The sequence below is a fragment of the Amia ocellicauda genome, chromosome 8, assembly GCF_036373705.1.
Source record: "Amia ocellicauda isolate fAmiCal2 chromosome 8, fAmiCal2.hap1, whole genome shotgun sequence".
Lineage (NCBI taxonomy): Eukaryota > Metazoa > Chordata > Actinopteri > Amiiformes > Amiidae > Amia > Amia ocellicauda.
In genome coordinates this window covers 2,231,066-2,251,344 of record NC_089857.1, presented here as the reverse complement: position 1 = coordinate 2,251,344, position 20,279 = coordinate 2,231,066, and the positions used below count along the sequence as shown (strand labels likewise).

At 38.8% G+C, this 20,279-nt stretch overlaps 1 protein-coding gene across 10 annotated transcripts in view; it reads left to right on the top strand.

Annotated features, from left to right (window-relative positions):
- The window catches only part of cast (calpastatin), a 59,494-nt gene that overhangs the window by 35,453 nt on the left and 3,762 nt on the right, over window positions 1-20,279 (top strand). For 8 of the 10 annotated variants that reach the window (XM_066711803.1, XM_066711805.1, XM_066711809.1 and 5 more), the window contains 32 exons: window positions 1,050-1,148; window positions 4,127-4,213; window positions 5,784-5,888; window positions 6,038-6,121; window positions 6,227-6,256; window positions 6,417-6,530; window positions 8,028-8,135; window positions 8,243-8,311; window positions 8,457-8,561; window positions 10,262-10,348; window positions 10,445-10,474; window positions 10,632-10,745; window positions 10,854-10,961; window positions 11,248-11,304; window positions 11,527-11,592; window positions 12,194-12,295; window positions 12,643-12,729; window positions 12,818-12,847; window positions 13,003-13,116; window positions 13,257-13,364; window positions 13,655-13,711; window positions 13,934-13,999; window positions 14,601-14,702; window positions 15,043-15,129; window positions 15,230-15,259; window positions 15,407-15,520; window positions 15,773-15,874; window positions 16,198-16,302; window positions 16,965-17,057; window positions 17,244-17,291; window positions 18,673-18,792; window positions 19,731-19,763. In XM_066711803.1, the coding sequence (XP_066567900.1) occupies window positions 1,050-1,148; window positions 4,127-4,213; window positions 5,784-5,888; window positions 6,038-6,121; window positions 6,227-6,256; window positions 6,417-6,530; window positions 8,028-8,135; window positions 8,243-8,311; window positions 8,457-8,561; window positions 10,262-10,348; window positions 10,445-10,474; window positions 10,632-10,745; window positions 10,854-10,961; window positions 11,248-11,304; window positions 11,527-11,592; window positions 12,194-12,295; window positions 12,643-12,729; window positions 12,818-12,847; window positions 13,003-13,116; window positions 13,257-13,364; window positions 13,655-13,711; window positions 13,934-13,999; window positions 14,601-14,702; window positions 15,043-15,129; window positions 15,230-15,259; window positions 15,407-15,520; window positions 15,773-15,874; window positions 16,198-16,302; window positions 16,965-17,057; window positions 17,244-17,291; window positions 18,673-18,792; window positions 19,731-19,763 (2,661 nt within the window). The remainder of the gene's footprint in view (window positions 1-1,049; window positions 1,149-4,126; window positions 4,214-5,783; window positions 5,889-6,037; window positions 6,122-6,226; window positions 6,257-6,416; window positions 6,531-8,027; window positions 8,136-8,242; window positions 8,312-8,456; window positions 8,562-10,261; window positions 10,349-10,444; window positions 10,475-10,631; window positions 10,746-10,853; window positions 10,962-11,247; window positions 11,305-11,526; window positions 11,593-12,193; window positions 12,296-12,642; window positions 12,730-12,817; window positions 12,848-13,002; window positions 13,117-13,256; window positions 13,365-13,654; window positions 13,712-13,933; window positions 14,000-14,600; window positions 14,703-15,042; window positions 15,130-15,229; window positions 15,260-15,406; window positions 15,521-15,772; window positions 15,875-16,197; window positions 16,303-16,964; window positions 17,058-17,243; window positions 17,292-18,672; window positions 18,793-19,730; window positions 19,764-20,279) is intronic. The other 2 variants (XM_066711807.1, XM_066711806.1) reach the window with 2 other exon arrangements.

Sequence of the window (20,279 nt, the reverse complement as noted above, 5' to 3'; positions counted from 1 at the left end):
GGCACCCTGACTGGTCTGCAGATACGAAGCCCCATACTCAACAAACTGCGATGCACTGTGTGTTCTGACAACTTTCTATCACAACCAGCAGTCACTTTTTCAACAATTTGAGCTACAGTAGCTCGTCTGTTGGATCGGACCACACAGACCAGCCTTTGCTCCCCACGTGCATCAGTGAGCTTTGGCTGCCCATGACCCTGTCACCGGTTCACCGCTTTTCCTTCCTTGGACCACTTTTGTCAGGTACTGACCACTGCAGACCGGGAACACCCAACAAGAGCTGCAGTTGTGAAGATGCTCTGACCCAGTCGTCTAGCCATCACAATTTGGCCCTTGTCAAAGTCGCTCAGATCCTTACGCTTGCCCATTTTTCCTGCTTCTAACACATCAACTTTGAGGACAGAATGTTCACTTGCTGCCTAATATATCCCACCCACTGACAGGTGCCATGATAACGAGATTATCAGTGTTATTCACTTCACCTGTCAGTGGTTATGATGTTATGGCTGATCGGTGTAGATATTTGTTTTTGGAGGGCTCTATCATTAGTGGTGTCTATCATTCACTTGTGGTGAAAAGACTGTTAGCCCCAAGATGCAGCACTGGATCTGGGACAAGCAGCATGATTCTTGTAATTATCAGTTGATTAATAGAGCTGAATGTTGCTTTTTCCCTTATTTATGTCATTTATCAGGGGTGCGAGAAGATCAATATACAATTATCCCCCAGAGGGGATTTCATCACACCATGATAGACACCATTTTTAAATTATTGTAATTTTTTATATACATTTGTGGAGCATTGAACCTAATTTGTCCAGCTATAAGGAAACAAGATATGAAGAGTCTCCATAAGATATTGATTGAAATAACTAAACCATTTTCTTTTGAGCTCTTTCACATCTCAGATAAAATCTTATACCAGCTGGTGAATTGTTACTGGTTTTCTTAATTCTTACTATCAAATAATCCAGACAATGCAGAGGTTTATTCCTGCCCCTGTTTACTGGTTTTACCCAGTGTAAATATCTTTCTCATTTATTTATTCAGAATGCACCCTCTTCTCCCACTAAAATGGCTGGGAAGACTGCAGCAGCTGCTACGAGTAAGGGCAAGGTGGAGGAAACAAAGCCAAAAGAAACAACAAAGGTAGGTATCTTGTGTGTAAAAACTGTTTGTGTCTTTTTTTGGACAGGAGGGGAAGTTTTATTGTGATTGCAGACTATTCTAATCACAGTCATTTTGCTTTGATATTTCTCTACTATTTATTTGCTTCTTGTATCAAGAGAGGTGTGTATCTAGGTCAGCAGTTCTCAAAGTGGGGTCCAAGAATCCCCCCCACGAAAGTGTACAACTAAATGTTCATGATCTATTTGTACTAGATTTTATTTATATGAAATTATCAATTAAATATTTAAATGTATAGTATATATTATAATTATTATTATTAAAATACTAAAAGACTCCATACACATCAATATGAAATATAACATTACATCACATATTAAATTAACCACGGTGGGCTCTGATCAAATATGTAGATCTGTACATATTATAGATTAGGGGTCTACAAACTGCGGCTCTTTAAGACCTAGACTTACATGTGGCTCCCAATAGCGATCTAGATTTATATATATATATATATATATATATATATATATATATATATATATATATATACACTCACCTAAAGGATTATTAGGAACACCTGTTCAATTTCTCATTAATGCAATTATCTAACCAACCAATCACATGGCAGTTGCTTCAATGCATTTAGGGGTGTGGTCCTGGTCAAGACAATCTCCTGAACTCCAAACTGAATGTCTGAATGGGAAAGAAAGGTGATTTAAGCAATTTTGAGCGTGGCATGGTTGTTGGTGCCAGACGGGCCGGTCTGAGTATTTCACAATCTGCTCAGTTACTGGGATTTTCACGCACAACCATTTCTAGGGTTTACAAAGAATGGTGTGAAAAGGGAAAAACATCCAGTATGCGGCAGTCCTGTGGGCGAAAATGCCTTGTTGATGCTAGAGGTCAGAGGAGAATGGGCCGACTGATTCAAGCTGATAGAAGAGCAACTTTGACTGAAATAACCACTCGTTACAACCGAGGTATGCAGCAAAGCATTTGTGAAGCCACAACACGTACAACCTTGAGGCGGATGGGCCACAACAGCAGAAGACCCCACCGGGTACCACTCATCTCCACTACAAATAGGAAAAAGAGGCTACAATTTGCACAAGCTCACCAAAATTGGACAGTTGAAGACTGGAAAAATGTTGCCTGGTCTGAGGAGTCTCGATTTCTGTTGAGACATTCAGATGGTAGAGTCAGAATTTGGCGTAAACAGAATGAGAACATGGATCCATCATGCCTTGTTACCACTGTACAGGTTGGTGGTGGTGGTGTAATGGTGTGGGGGATGTTTTCTTTGCACACTTTAGGCCCCTTAGTGCCAATTGGGCATCGTTTAAATGCCACGGCCTACCTGAGCATTGTTTCTGACCATGTCCATCCCTTTATGACCACCATGTACCCATCCTCTGATGGCTACTTCCAGCAGGATAATGCACCATGTCACAAAGGTCGAATCATTTCAAATTGGTTTCTTGAACATGACAATGAGTTCACTGTACTAAACTGGCCCCCACAGTCACCAGATCTCAACCCAATAGAGCATCTTTGGGATGTGGTGTAACGGGAGCTTCGTGCCCTGGATGTGCATCCCACAAATCTCCATCAACTGCAAGATGCTATCCTATCAATATGGGCCAACATTTCTAAAGAATGCTTTCAGCACCTTGTTGAATCAATGCCACGTAGAACTAAGGCAGTTCTGAAGGCGAAAGGGGGTCAAACGCAGTATTAGTATGGTGTTCCTAATAATCCTTTAGGTGAGTGTATATATATATATATAATGCCAGCATACATAAGGTTAGTAGTTTTTTTTTTTTTTTTTGGTTGTCAATTTATTCAGATGTCTAAAACTTGTTCAGGGATGTTTTAAGACTAGAAGAAGCACCGACATCTCAAATTAGGCTACCTAGTAATAGTACCAGCACCACAAGTCGTCAAATGGACCAATATATTAAATTTGTTAATTTAAATTGCCATCTCATGCATAAATCACCTAAAAACTGCACATTCCAATGTAGTTTACACATAAACATATGGGTGCATTGCATGATTGAAACAACTGAGTAATAATAATTATACTAAAACTACTTATACATAATATAATAAAAGCATTTGGACATAAATATAATCAAGTTTTACTAGTGAAATGAATGTACTTGTGTTGATGCTACTGTTACAGTTACCTATCAATAAAATTCCAATACTGGTATAGGTGGTTTGCAGATTGATTGTGTTTCTGTGGCTGATGTTTGTATGCCAGCCAGATCTATGTATATTGGGTGATTAATGAAGGCTGGAAATAACATACCCCGATAAAAGCTTGCTGCAGAATTAATGTTTAAATAGTACAATTTATCTGAGCTGAGTGTGGATACTGAGTGTGTATATACCTGGACTAGTATCAACATTGTGTGTATTGTGGGTGCAGGTGTATTTATTTTGTGGCTGATGGTGTTTGTGTGACAGACCTGTCTTGTATGGCCATGATTATTTGTGAGATTTGATGTGTGCAATAAAAAGTTTTTATTGGCTTTTATTTACTTGTAGTTAGATGCACACTGGAGATGGCATTGTTATAACTGCATGTATGCCCTAAGTGGGTGTTATGTTTTGGTCAAAAGGGGGTCCATGAAAAATTGGCTCTCATAGAAAGGGTCCCTGGTTCAAAAAGTTTGAGAACCACTGTTCTAGGTGATATAGATCACAAGAATGAAGGAATGGGCAAGAATGAACACTTTCCTTATACATTGACTGACACTTGTGTTTATGTACTGATAATATATATAATATAATCATCATCAGAAAGGTTGCAGAAAGGTTTCTCATATTTTAAGAAGTGGTTGAAGAACCTTAAGTGTTAACATAGAATGGCATGGGATCCATTTGCTCTTTCCGAGCTCTGAGTTCTGTGCAAATTGTGTCTACAGTTTCTGGGCCAGCAATAGTTAGAGTGAATGAACCTGCTTCCTCCCTCCTCCTGTGTCTTGCAGCCCATGGTTGAGAAGCCCTCTCAGAGTAGTGCTGCAGCTGCCACAGCCTCTGCTGCCACTGTAGCAGCTGGGACAGTAGGTGCTGAGGTAGGTATCAGGAACTCCACTCTTAACCCGTAATCACCAGGTCAGGCTGGAACTGGGGCCATGGCAGGGTGGCTCACTCCAGCCCACAGTTTTGGTATAGTGGAAGTAGATCTCAGGCTGCTGTTGTGAAGGGAGGCTGGGTGCTTTGTGTGAAAGGTGACTGAAGTAGGAGTGTAAGATGCTCAGCATGGCTTTGTTATTATTATTATTATTTGTATCATAATAATAATAATTGATGTTATTATTAACAACTGAGTGAATGTAAAAGGGACATAAATGAGGAACGCTGTCCCCGAGGTGGTGGCTTAATGCTATCTTTTAAAGTATGAAGTTCCAATTAAAAGGCTTTTACCTGTAATTGTCTTATTCATATGTAAAGGTTGGTGGTGGATTGTCTATTCAGGCAGAATGAATACCTGGATTCTGGGAGTGTATTTACATTGTCTAAACTTAACTGTAAGTGCTCCACAAGGGAAGTTAGTAGATATATAATTTCAATGCAGTAATTTTTTCTTCAGATAAACATGCATTTCCATTTTATTTATTGTTTCCCTTCATTTTTGATATTAATACTAATATTAATACTTATGAGGGCTTTTAAAAATAATCTTTCACAGGGTTGTAGTGAGTCAGAGCCTAACACTGCAGACACAGGGCGCAAGGCAGGGTACACCCTGCAGGGGACACCAGTCCATCACAAGGCAGCACTACCACACATATACACAACTACAGAGCAATGGAGAGTAGCCAGGCTACATGTCTTTGGAATGTGGGATGAAACTGGAGTTCCTGGTTAAAACCCCCAAGCCCACAGGGAACACATACAAACTCCACACAGGCAGACAACCAAGGCCGTAATTTTACCTGGGACTTGGGAGCTGTGAGCATGCAGCATTAACTAGCTGTTCCAAGGGCTCTGTCCTTGATTTAAGATTGTATTTGTTAAAATGAAACAAAACAAACAAACAAACAAAAAGTCTAATAAATAGAGTACATAATGACAAATATTGATATTTTTCTTTAATAATCATTGTTATTGTTTGGAAATGCAAATTTTTATTTCTTTTATTTTTACCAGAGCCATGTTCCTGTTTTTGTGATATACCTTGTGTTGTATTGGGTATAGGCTACATAAAGACAAACACGCAGATTTGAACTGCCACAACTGCAGTAAAAATTATGAGTAGATTACAGACTGTCTAATTTTACACTCCAAATTAGACTTGTGTGCTGCTCCTTTACCTTACCTTAACTAAACCCAAGAGAATATAGTGGGTTCACAACACTGCTTTGGAGATGTCAATACCAGTCTGTACCATACATCAGTAGGTTACATTAATACTTGGAAAACCAGTGTCATGGCATGAGTGTACTGACATGCCAATGACGTGCATTTGGAAGACATTTGGAGCATTCAAAGCATTTCATTAATTAGAAGTGCAGAAAGGCAGAAGCTTATTTTTTTTTTAATAATGCTCTAAAAAAACAGGGAGGTCTGAACAAAAAAAAAATCCCAAAGAGAATACAAATTCCTGCTGTTTTATACATGTGTGCATTCTCTGTATTCCAGGCTAAGAAACACGCTGCTGACCCCTTCGATGCCCTAGCAGGAACGCTACCAGCCGCAGAGCCAGCAACTAAAACACCCAAGTATACCGGGCCAGAGGTGAAAGAGGTGTGTCGGGCCAGACTTGCAGTCTCTCTAAAATTAATTGAATGTTGGTTGAAATTAGACTGTTAGTGGAGTAAGAAGGTATAAGCGTTTGTGTATGTAGAGTGTATTAATGCTGTTGTCTTTTCCCTTTTGTTTGTCTGTTCTTACAGAAAACAATCATTGATGAGAAAGGAGTCCGTGTTGGTGAGAGGGAAGACACGCTCCCACCAGAGTACAGGGCAAAGTTAGAAAAAGTAAACACTGTCATTGCTCCCTTTTGATATAATTGAGATTTTTTTTACATTTCAGTCAGTGTGAATGCTATTGCGTGAATAAAATCCCTGCTCTCTTGTCCACAGGGCAAAGACCTGCCAGCTCCCAAGGAAGAGGTAGGTGTCCATTTTTTGTGTCTCTTCTACCAGTTATTCTGTCAAAGTTCCAGAGCTTGTTATTAATGTCTAACTCTGCCTGTCGATTTAAACTAATATTCCATAGACTCATAGACAGAGAAACTCTATTATTTTTATGTTCTTGGTTTACTCTTTTCAGTCTCCAATGGATGAAAAATCAGCTCTAGATGCCTTGGCAGGAGACTTTGTCTCCCCTGCAACAGCTTCTGCTGTCCAGGCCCCTGTAGTGAAGAGACCACAAGCCTCCCAACAGGTACAAACTGAGGACAGTGACTGGCAATAGTAAAGTGCATCACATGTATTACATAAATACATATGTGGTGAATAATTTATCGTCAATACCAGCGTTATTTGGTTTTGTCTTTTTAATATAAAGCTGTGCTTATTAACCTTAAGTTGCGATAAAACGTTTTGTAGTGTGAGATATTGGAGTAGATGTTTGTTAGGTTTTTCACAGGATATCAACACATTTCCATAACAAAGACGCGGTGCAGATGCAGTAATTCTGAGGTGTTGCGGGGAGCAACAGTGGCTCAGACTCAGGCTCAGCGTCTCTTTTATCCACAGGAGCACAAGATGCCTGTCAGTCATTCTTTGGGGCCTTTAAGCGTCAGCTGTCTGTACAGTTACCAAGCCACGTTTTCTTCTAATAGTCTAATCAATTCTCACATGATTGTCTTATGTTGCCATTTTCTAAAACATCTAGTTGCGGACAGTTAAAAAACTACATGGGGCTACTTATTATTCACCATATTGAAAAATATATAAAACATACGTGTGCATCTTTATGTCAGACTAATTGAGATGTGTAATTATGGACATTCATAAGCAAGTGCTGCTAGAATAAAGTGTCATTCTAAGTTTGACTCCTCATACCCTATTAAGCAGGAAAATACATTTGGGCATTTTTTTCCTATTATAGCCATCTTATTTTTATCATTGTAGGCTGTTTTTTTTTTTAGTATTGTTATGCTACGACAGGATGCTTTTTTGGGCTCCAAAGCTTTGATAATGTGATCAGACTGTTTTACTAATAATAGTATTACGCTCCATTTAAAAAACATTGCATCTCGGTTAAAGCCGTACAACGTAAATAGATGTTTTTTTTGGCACGGAACCTCCACACACAACATAACTGAAAACACACGTTTGTAACACTTAAAAATAACAAACAAACAAACATTACAACTAAGTCATTTACATCTTGTTATTTTAAATATTTGTTTTGACTCCTGGATTCTGTATTTCAAATTCTCCTTTTGAAATCAGAATTTGAAAGAATTTCAGAACATTGCCAACACCACCCCCCAAGTTTTTGTCCCACCCCCCTAGGATGGTAATTTTTCTAACTTCATTCTGTGCTCTGGTGGGAGGGAGTCTTCTCTCTCACCAGCGAAGACCCCTTCTCAGAAATTATTCTTTTTTTTTTCCTGGGGAAAACACAGCAAGAAACAAGATTAATTCTTCACCGGTCACAGCGGTAAATTCTTCATCGGTATATCAATACAAAAAAATTGTCACCAGCACAACCCTATGTGTAGCCTGATTAAATGGTGTAGACCAGACTATCCAATACTAAGTACACATCAAGTATCCTACTTGGACTTTCTATAATTGTATTTATTTAAGTGCTTCCTACAAATTATTTGTGATTCTGTGCTTTAAAATGATCCCTGCTTCCTTGATGGTTTGATGTATAAAATTCAAATGCCTGGAAAAAGTCAAGACCAGAATGTAATCCCCTTTACAGGCGAAAATTGAGGACATCTCTGCTCTGGACACCTTGGCAGGAGACTTCGACACCCCTGCAGCAGCCGCCACTTTTAAGGGTCCTGTAAAGACAAAGGAATCACAAAAGGTAGAGTTTGATGGTTGCAACTGGCAGTGAGTCCAAGCTTTATTGAAGTTTATCACAGCTAACTTCTATTCTGCTATCTGCTCACTCTCTTCTCCCCTGTTCTGTAGAAAGCTGCTGCTGCTACTGTGTCTTCTTCTCCGAAGCCTCCTGCGGACACGAAAGCCAAGACTGACCAGGTATCCACTGGATCTGAATGCAATAATACAATTACACTGTACTGGATGTTACTAATTGTGGAATAAGCCTAGCTATGAAGCAGTGAAGGAATCCCAATCTTTGTATGGGCAGTGATGGCCGACATTTTTCTGTGCTGGTTTACAGGGCTCCTCGATTTCTATGGATGCTCTGAGTGCCTTGGGAGACACGCTAGGTGCTCCAGAACCCGTGCCAGAACCCCCCAAGCCCCTACCAAAGGACATTGTGAAGGTACTGAACCTTGCAAGCCTCTCTCTAAGGACATAGTGACGGTACCATTGTTTCCTCTAGAGAATGACATCGGCATGGTAGTCTGTTTCGGATCTAATCTCTGCTTCTTGCATTGTTACGTTTAATTTTCACACTAATTTTGTTTTTCATTTCTGTAGTCCTGTAGTACCTAGGTTTTTGTGTTAACATTTTTTTTTACATTTGGTTTGTTTGGCCAGGTGGCACTGATATTTGGCTGCCTGACCTGAATATAGCTGTGGGAAAACCTGCGGTAGTGAGGAAGTGCCTTTTTAATAAACATGATCATGCACAACATACAGTACTGTGCAAAAGTTTTAGGCAGGTGTGAAAAAATGCTGTAAAGTAAGAATGCTTTCAAAAATATTTGTTAATAGATGTTAATATGTTAATGTTAATAGATTATAATTATCAATTAACTAAATGCAAAGTGAGTGAACAGAAGAAAATTCTACATCAAAACAATAATAGATGTGACCACCTTCAAAACATTTGCCTTCAAAACAGCATCAGTTCTTCTAGGTACACTTGCACACAGTTTTTGAAGGAACTCGGCAGGTAGGTTGGTCCAAACATCTTGGAGAACTAACCACAGTTCTTCTGTCGATTTAGGCAGCCTCAGTTGCTTCTCTCTCTTCATGTAATCCCAGACTCAATGATATTGAGATCAGGGCTCTGTGGGGGCCATAACATCACTTCCAGGACTCGTTGTTCTTCTCTTTCTTTCTTCTTTCCCTTGGGTGAACAAACTGCCTTCTGCTCCAGTCAGATATTTCAAATTTTGACTCATCAGTCCAGCGCGCCGGCTTTTTTTCTGCACCCCAGTACCTGTGTTTTCGTGCATAGTTGAGTCGCTTGACCTTGTTTCCACATTGGAGGTATGGCTTTTTGGCTGCAAGTCTTCCATGAAAGGCCACTTCTGACCAGACTTCGCCAGACAGTAGATGGGTGTACCAGGGTCCCTCTGTTTTCTGCCAATTCTGAGCTGACGGCACTGCTGGACATCTTCCGATTGTGAAGGGAAGTAAGCACGATGTGTCTTTCCTTGGCCAACCACTGCGTCTGCGGTCCTCAAAATTGCCTATTTCTTTGTGCTTCTTCAAGAAATCCCTGTGTGCCTTGAAATTTCTGCCTGGGAGAGACCTTGCTGATGCAGTATAACTACCATGTCTTGTTGCTGTGCTCAGTCTTGCCATGGTGTATGACTTTTGACAGTAAACTGTCTTCAGCAACCCCACCTTGTTAGCTGAGTTTGGCTTCCTCACCCAGTTTTATTCCTCCTACACAGCTGTTTCTGTTTCAGTTAATGATTGTGTTTCAACCTACATGTTGAATTGTTGATCTTTAGCACCTGTTTGGTATAACTGTTTAATCATACACCTGACTATATGCCTACAAAATCCCTGACTTTGTGCAAGTGTACCTAGAAGAACTGATGCTGTTTTGAAGGCAAAGGGTGGTCACACCAAATATGGATTTGATTTAGATTATTCTGTTCACTTTACATTTAGTTAATTGATGAATAATCTATTAACATGTCTATTTTTGAAAGCATTCTTATTTTACAGCATTTTTTCACACCTGCCTAAAACATTTGGACAGTACTGTAGACAAAATACTAACCAGACTAAGAACACTCTGGAAAGTGAAGGATTAATCTTGATTTTTTTTTTTTTTTCAAGGAAAAACAAATCACTTCTGAGAAAGGGGTCCTCGTTGGTGAGAGAGAAGACTCCCTCCCACCAGAGTACAGAGCGAAGTTAGAAAAAGTAAACACTGTTTACTGTTTTTCAACATTATGGAGATAGATTTCTGCCTTTGACAATGATGAATACTGATGAATAAATCTCTTGTTTCATCCACAGGGCAAAGACCTGCCAGCTCCCAAGGAAGAGGTAGGTGTCCAGTTTTCGTGTTTCTTCTACCAATTATTTCATGACATTTCCAGAGCTTGTTAATAATGTCTAACTCTTCCTGAGGATTAAACTAATATTCCACTGACTCATAGACAGAGAAACTCTATTATGTTTTTTCTTGGATTACTCTTTTCAGTCTCCAATGGATGAGAAATCAGCTCTAGATGCCCTGGCAGGAGACTTTGTCACCCCTACAGCGTCCCCTGCTGTCCAGGCCCCTGTAGTGAAGACCCCACAGGCATCCAAGCAGGTACACACTGAGGACAGCAATAGGCAATGAGTCTGAGTTTCAGTGATGTTTATATCATGACTGAATCTCTATGCTGTTGACCCTTTTTGGCTGCTTTTCTCGGTACAGACACCGGATCAGAAAGCAGCTCTAGATGCCCTGGCAGGAGATTTTGTCTCCCCTGCAGCTGCTGCCACTGTCAATGCCCCTGTGAAGCCACCACAAACCTCCCAGCAGGTAAAATCTGAGCATAAAAGCTTTCTTTGTTGCTGACTTTAACAAAAATGGTACATCTATTAAGTGAATCTGTTCAGCAATTTTTGCAGTTGCTTTTTTTAAGAAAATGTATTTGTCAGTATTTGTCATATACCCTGTACATTTTAGCAGAGCACAAATCGTTTTAACCATAGTGTTAACTGTGTACAATCCAAGCTACAAAGCTTTGTTAAAACGTCAATATTCAGCACTCAATTTACAACATACCTTGAAACCAGAATTTTACTTTGTCTCTATTTTCGTCTAGAAACAGGTAAACAGCTCTACAGTGCCACCTACTGACAAGAAGAACAAAGTTGACCAGGTAAAAGATAATCCTGCACTAACTGTTCTGCAGCTATTCTGTGTGTAATAATACTGAGAGTATTGATCGATCATTCCCTACTGTGACAGCCATTCAGATAACTAGTGTAATGTATTGATTGTCCCTAAAATATAATCTTAAATCATTTTAAGTTGTCCTTAAGCAAAGGATAAATACATTTTTTTTGTGTTTATCACCATTCTCTTCTTCCCCATTCTGTAGAAAGCTGCTGCTGCTGCTGTGTCTTCATCTCCTAAACCTCCAGCTGACAAGAAGGCCAAGACTGAGGTAAACACGAAGTCCATGTGGACATACTCTGGTATCTGTCCTTCTTACTAGTGATGCACTGGATGTTACTAATCAGAGAACTAGCCTAGCTAATGTAACATTGGAGTAGTACTTGCTTTTGAGCCTCCCATAGTGGTTCAGTTGGTAAAAGTCTCCACTGGTTGTGCGTTCATAGTGTTTGAAGAAGCAAATGGCTTGGTTGTACATTTCTGAACATATATGATAGCCACCCATGTCTCTCCTGCTTTACTACCGTGTTCATAACCTTATGTATGTTTAGCCTGGTAAACTTACCATATGATTTTTGCATTTTTAGCATATTTTTTCTATGGTTGTACCTTTTGTTTTAGAGTGGTTTCCTGTGATTTTATCATGCCTCCCCTTTGCTTTACTACACTCTACCATATGGTCTGCCATTAGAAACATGACTTAATTATCATGGTATACCCTGGTCCATTGTACTAAAGCAAAGTGGAAGCATATTGACCATGCTGAGTGCAAAACTCCTACTAACAGGATAAACTTCCATTAGGATAGCTCTGAGCCAAATCGATTACCAACAAGGTTTCCTTTACTGACATGTAATTGTGCTGGTACACAGGACTTCATGTCCATGGATGCTCTGAGTGCCCTGGGAGATACACTGGGTGCTCCCGAACCCACTCCAGAACCCCCTAAGCCACTACCAAAGGACATTGTGAAGGTACAGAGGAACTGCCAATAAGCAGTTATCTGATTTCATGCTTGTTAAATGTCTTTATTTCTGCAAAAAACATAAGATTGTATGCATAGCAGAAGATACAGCAGTAGTTGTAGCAGTAGCAGTAATGGTCATTGTCCTTATGTTACAAGCACTTAACTGTGAGGAGGATGATAGTCAATTTCTTCAGTAACATTAATTTGGTTTCTACCACAAATAAGTAATTGTTTTGTGCTTGTTACTATTTATTTGGGTGAAAAAGGTCACTGTTGGGAAGAGATAATTCAGAACATGATAATATTCAGATTGTGAATGAATCTTGATTTTGTTTTTTGCTGTGTTTTCCCCAGGAAAAACAAATCGCTTCTGAGAAGGGGGTCCTCGTTGGTGAGAGAGAAGACTCCCTCCCACCAGAGTACAGAGCGAAGTTAGAAAAAGTACGTTTTTGAAAATTATGGAGATGGATTTCTGCCTTTGACAATGATGAATACTATTGAATGAATAAATCTCTTGTTTCATCCACAGGGCAAAGACCTGCCAGCTCCCAAGGAAGAGGTTGGTGTCCAGCTTTCGTGTCTCTTCTACCAATTATTTCATGACATTTCCAGAGCTTGTTATTAATGTCTAAGTCTTCCTGAGGATTTAACTAATATTCCACTGACTCATAGACAGAGAAACTCTATTTTTTTTTCATGGATTACTCTTTTCAGTCTCCAATGGATGAAAAATCAGCTCTAGATGCCCTGGCAGGAGACTTTGTCTCCCCTACAGTGTCCCCTGCTGTCCAGGCCCCTGTAGTGAAGACACCACAGGCATCCAAGCAGGTACACACTGAGGACAGCAATAGGCAATGAGTCTGAGTTTCAGTGATGTTTATATCATGACTGAATCTCTATGCTGTTGACCCTTTTTTGGCTGTAGATCATGGGAGAGATATTCACTCACCCTGTCTTTCTTGGTACAGGCACCAGATCAGAAAGCAGCTCTAGATGCCCAGGCAGGAGATTTTGTCTCCCCTGCAGCTGCTGCCACTGTCAATGCCCCTGTGAAGCCACCAAAAACCTCCCAGCAGGTAAAGTCTGAGCATTAAAGCTTTCTTTGTTGATGACTTAAACAATTTGTACATCTGTTAAGTGAATCTGTTCAGCAATTTTTGCAGTTGCTTTTTTTAAGCAAATTTATTTGTCAATATTTGAGTCATATACCCTGTACATTTTATCATAGCACTAATTGTTTGAACCATAGTGTTAACTGTGTACAATCCAAGCTACAAAGCTTTGTTAAAATGCCAATATTCAGCACTCAATTTACAACATACCTTGAAACCAGAAATATATTCATTTTGTCTCTATTTTCGTCTAGAAACCGGTAAACAGCTCTACAGCACCACCTACTGACAAGAAGAACAAAGTTGACCAGGTAAAAGATAATCCTGCACTAACTGCTCTGCAGCTATTCTGTGTGTAATAATACTGAGAGTATTGATCGATCATTCCCTACTGTGACAGCCATTCAGATAACTAGTGTAATGTATTGATTGTCCCTAAAATATAATCTTAAATCATTTTAAGTTGTCCTTAAGCAAAGGATAAATACATTTTTTTTGTGTTTATCACCATTCTCTTCTTCCCCATTCTGTAGAAAGCTGCTGCTGCTGCTATGTCTTCATCTCCTAAACCTCCAGCTGACAAGAAGGCCAAGACTGAGGTAAACACGAAGTCCATGTGGACATACTCTGGTATCTGTCCTTCTTACTAGTGATGCACTGGAAGTTACTAATCAGAGAACTAGCCTAGCTAATGTAACATTGGAGTAGTGCTTGCTTTTGAGCCTCCCATAGTGGTTCAGTTGGTAAAAGTCTCCACTGGTTGTGCGTTCATAGTGTTTGAAGAAGCAAATGGCTTGGTTGTACATTTCTGAAGATATATGATAGCCACCCATGTCTCTCCTGCTTTACTACCGTGTTCATAACCTTATGTAAGTTTAGCCTGGTAAACTTACCATATGATTTTTGCATTTTTAGCATATTTTTTCTATGGTTGTACCTTTTGTTTTAGAGTGGTTTCCTGTGATTTTATCATGCCTCCCCTTTGCTTTACTACACTCTACCATATGGTCTGCCATTAGAAACATGACTTAATTATCATGGTATACCCTGGTCCATTGTACTAATGCACAGTGAAAGCATATTGACCATGCTGAATGCAAAACTCCTACTAACAGGATAAACTTCCATTAGGATAGCTCTGAGCCAAATCGATTACCAACAAGGTTTCCTTTCCTGACATGTAATTGTGCTGGTACACAGGACTTCATGTCCATGGATGCTCTGAGTGCCCTGGGAGATACACTGGGTGCTCCCGAACCCACTCCAGAACCCCCTAAGCCCCTACCAAAGGACATTGTGAAGGTACTGAGGAACTGCCAATAAGCAGTTATCTGATTTCATGCTTGTTAAATGTCTTTATTTCTGCAAGAAACATAAGATTGTATGCATAGCAGAAGATACAGCAGTAGTTGTAGCAGTAATGGTCATTGCCCTTATGTTACAAGCACTGAACTGTGAGGAGGATGATAGTCAATTCTGCAGTAACATTAATTTGGTTTCTACCACAAATAAGTAATTGTTTTGTGCTTGTTTTTATTTTTTTGGGTGAAAAAGGTCACTGTTGGGAAGAGATAATTCAGAACATAATAATAATCAGATTGTGAATGAATCTTGATTTTGGTTTTTGCTGTATTTTCCCCAGGAAAAACAAATCGCTTCTGAGAAGGGGGTCCTCGTTGGTGAGAGAGAAGACTCCCTCCCACCAGAGTACAGAGCGAAGTTAGAAAAAGTAAACACTGTTTACTGTTTTTGAACATTATGGAGATAGATTTCTGCCTTTGACAATGATGAATACTATTGAATGAATAAATCTCTTGTTTCATCCACAGGGCAAAGACCTGCCAGCTCCCAAGGAGGAGGTTGGTGTCCAGTTTTCATGTCTCTTCTACCAATTACTTCATGGAGTTTCCAGAGCTTGTTATTAATGTCTAATTCTGCCTGTCGATTTTAAACTAATATTCCATTGACTCATAGACAGAGTAACTCTATTTATTTACTCTTTTCAGTCTCCAATGGATGAGAAATCAGCTCTAGATGCCCTGGCAGGAGACTTTGTCACCCCTTCAGCGTCCCCTGCTGTCCAGGCCCCTGTAGTGAAGAAACCACAGGCATCAAAGCAGGTACACACATTTTATTTCAAAGTTTGTTAGTGTATGTCATGTTTTCATCCAGCATTTTCAGTTTGATTCAGTTCAGATCCTGTAATATTTTTGTACTTTTGTGTTTTTGTTGTTGTTCAGTTCAGTGTGAAACTGATGTAAAACTGTTTTATAAAACTGTATTTATACATTGTATCACATAGAATTAACATCCTTCTTTCATTGTGAGCAACTTGCAAAATGCATTTAACTATCTTCTATTTTACTGCACAGATCCCAGGGGGTGATAAAGCCCTTGCGGGAGACTTGGTGGCCCCTACATCTGCTGCCACTGTCCAGGCTTCTGTAGTCAAACTAGAACATGCTTCCCGACAGGTATGCCTTTAGAGAACCTGGTTTGAATGTGCCTGAGGATTTCTGAACTCCTTAATTGTGTGGTAAAGAGAAAGTAATTCAAATATGTACTTAGTTCATATGACTGTTAAATATTTTTGGCAAGGAGTTTAATTATTTTTATTTGATTGTATTAATTTTTTTGTCTAATTCATTAAATAATTGTTTTAATGAGACATAAAGATGGCCACTCATTATTTTTTCAGCCCCTTGATTCTATACCAGGGCTGCAGTTTCTGTGCTCTGTGTGGGGCATGTTGTAGCAGCTATTTTATACACACAGTATTACTGTCCTCTCCTCTCAGATGTCTACTGGCACGATAGACGCTCTGGACGCTCTCTCAGACACGCTGAAGGATGACACCCCAGTGCCAGAGCCCAAGCCAGTCCCAGCTTCACAGATTGTCAAGGTATAGTAGGGGTTAGGGGTTATCGGGTTAATGTTTGCGGCCCAGCTATGTATCAATTTTTAATGTAATATACTTCAGTATTTCAAGTCCTAACTTTAACAACAGTTTTTTTGTAAAAAATCTAACCAAAATCAAAAAGTCATACTGTGAACAATGGGAAAAATACTGTGATATGATATTTTGGCCATATTCGCCCAGCCCTAGTTTCCGTCCTTGAGAACGAGTGTCATACTTGTGTTATTTTGAATGTTAATAGTGCTGTAAGATAGTAAGGCACAACAGTGCTTTATAAATAAATAAAAGGTGATGCTGCTCTCTTAACCAAGAGAGAATGCCACCCTACGTTCTGATACATTTCACAATGATGGGTTCGATATCTGTCGGCTGCTTCCTAAGGTTTTAAAACACAGCTGAATTCATTGAAATAATGTCGACATAAAGTTAACGGTTATAAAAGTTAAAGACCAATAATGTATCCAGTCCATTGTTTTCACGTATACTTTATATATACCTATTTTTTTATAGTGCACATGTGATCTACAACAAAATAAAAACACTGTGCCATTAATTAATTAATTTGCTTATTCACAATGCAGTATTTTAGATCATGTTACAAAATAAAGATTAGGTTGTGTAAAATGTACTATTTTCTGAAATTGCAGGAGAAAAAAGTAGTTGAAGAAAAGATTGAGAAGATGGGAGAGCGGGACGACTCTCTTCCCCCAGAGTATAGACCCTCGGCTCAGGATGTCAAGGTACTGATTCTGACACCTGCCATCAATGGCGAACTGTTCAAAAGGAATGGCATTTGTATTGGCACACCCACAGATTGATTTATTACGGTTACAAATAATAAAATGGTAGGTTTATTTTCTATCTCCCTCCTCCTTCTATTTTGTAAGTTTAACGGAAGATTAATTGTGACACTCCCTTTTTAACAGGAAGGGAAGAAACAAGATAATGCCAAGGATGCTGGAAAACCCAAAGAGGTAAAACAAAATTACCTATTTGTTATTAAAAATTACTGAAGTTGGTTTTATTGATGTGTGAATGTGATGACTTACTAGTCACACAAAAATATCTCTATCTGCATAGGCGAGAATCGTGCAACTCGCGGAGCATTATCACATTGCAAACAATGGAAATGTGACGATATTTGCACACACCATATTTTATGAACCTCTGTTACACTAAGGGCCTGATTAAATCAAAACTTTGACAACCCGCTAATAGAAAACTACAGAACTATACTCGGTTGCGGCTTCATTTTTAGTAAGATAGCACTTTCTTCTAGTCATAAATGTAACCGCTATGATGTACAGGTTTGTAGTTTGCTATTAGCGGGGTGGGTCAAAGTTTTGATTTAATCCAGTGACAAAATTCTTATTTTTTCATCAATATTTATTTATACAGTTAAAACATTCAGTCATTATATTCAATTAACACTGAAATCACTTTAAAATTAAAATACACTTAAAATGTTATATTGAAAGCAAGGATAATCTTAATCATTAAGAACTATCGCTGCTACCAGACTATATGCAACTCATTTTCAAGGATCTTTAATGAGAATTCAAGCAGAAGCCAGAGGTAAAGATGTTCCTCTCACAAAGACTAATCTCTGAGAGGACTGTCTGGGCATGCACCCTGGCTTCCTCCCCAGAAACCTAAGCTGCGCATGACTGAATGTATGGTGATGCTCCACAACCTTCTTGATTACTTTGGGATGCTCTCAAACGATCTTATTGTCTTGGAGTTATACATTTCTGACAAGACAATAAGAGACTCCTTGGTGTTATATTAAGACTTATATTTAATCAATTTAACTCTTTGCATTAATTGATCAAATTTATATATGCACGTTAGATTAAAGTAAATGAAGAAGGTTGTCCCAGGAAGCATATTTCTGATTTAATTTTAGATTAATTACAACGCTTTAGTAAAATCATTTAATCCCAGTGCTTTGGAATGCACATCTGTAAATATTGAGAACAAATGCACAGTCACGTATATATACATGAATGTCACGCATTTTGAAATTGATTCACGTAACATGAAAATGGCATAACTTGAATTTGTGTATATATAATTCTACAGAAGGGTAATGCTGTTTTCGTAAAGTTGTCTTGTTTAAAGTTTAAAATATGTCCAAAAACTGTTTTTCTAAACGGAAGTAAACAAAACTTTAGTGGATTGTAGGATATTTGTACAGTTGCATTTGGCTTCTTTCTCATGTGAATGTATTCTTCTTGCTTAGTAAGACCTCTATGAGATTTAAAATGTACTTCCTTTAAGGATTTGCACTTTGCCACCAGTCTCAGTGATTGTGAAGATATAAGGGGAACCAGCATCTATGTTGTTTCTCTGCAGAAGCCACTAGATGACAAAACTGCCCTGGATGCTCTGGCCGGGGATTTCAACGCCTCTACTGCCGTAGTCTCCCACACTGCCCAGCCCTCCAAGACACAGACGCATCCCGGGAGCAATAAGGTAGCAAAAGTTGGTGCTCGATTCAGCCTACATTGGAGAGAACTCTTATGTTCAGTTTTGAATAAATAAATATATAAATAAATACATACACACTCTAACACTGTTAAGCTATTGATATAGGTAGCTCTCAGGAAACAGACACATAGAGAAGCAGGGAGACCAAAAGTAGTACCCTTTGGCTGCTATTGTTTATAAGCTAGTTGACAGAATGGCTTTATCTAACTGGTTCTTGAAGAACCCCCCAGTTCCTGGTGTGAATTCCTGGCACTTTGTAAATGTTCAGCATCATGGAGATCTCTTCGTATTTTTTTAGTTTTATTTAAAATTGTATAGATCATAGTAGAACATCAGTAACATCAGTAAATAGGAAGTATATAAAGTTAATGCAACATTGTTATACTCTGCTGAAGAAGACTGGACCTGAAGAGATTAATAAAGGAATAAAGGAAGATGCAGTTTCTTTCCAAACACAATGTAACAAGACAAGAATGGAGAGCTTTGAGACCAGGAGAGTGAAATGACTTTGAGTCTGACACTTTTACAAATTTACAGTGTAGGCCACAGGAGGAGCAGATGGAGAGCTTTAGCAACTTGGGGTCCATAAGAAGACACATTCACATAGGCAACATTTATGGATCTCTGATTATAGTAACTCTTTAATTTTAATGCTCAGTAGTTAATCAGATAGACATAGCTGGATATTTATTGATAAATAATAATTAAGTTATTTAAATCATGATGTTAAACCACAAAAATAAAAAATTACCTTAGAAACGTGAATGAAATTGTTGTTTAATATTGTGTAATTAGCCATCCAAAAGACCGGCAAGAGGTCACTTTCTTTTAGGTTTGTTTGTTCTTTGGTTGGGGTTGGTGTCAAACACCTGAGGAAGGTTCATGGACAGTGCAGGTTACTCATAATTTACTCTTTTTTTCAGGAGAAGGGAGAAAAGCCAGAAGAAAAACCAAAGGTAATATCTGCACTTGCTGTGCAACAGGAAAATGGCAAATTTAAAAAAACAATCTAGCAAATTATTATAATGCTAGAATTTCCAATTCATACAAACCAGGCTAAGTGTAAAATGTATGTATTTGTTTGTTTATACACACACACGCAGTGGACCCCGGTATAATACATTGTATTTATTCCATGAAAACCTTCATTATGTGAAAAAATCTTATAATACACCAATAGCTTCACAGTGGCGGAGTGTTATTCAGCACTTGCATACTTGTTGAACCCCAACAAAAAACAACAACACATAACACACAACACAGTATTTATAAAATTGTATTAGGATTCAAGAGTGAAGTTGGGAGTGACATGGAATTTTCAGGTATTTATTTTTTGCATGATCCTACCTATCAGTTAATTGAAGGTTGTGTTTCATTGAAAGAAGATGTTTTGAGCAGGGGGTGCTGCCGACTGAAAGTAAAATCATGACGTCATTGCCATTTTTAATTATTTGCTTAATCAATTTGTTTTT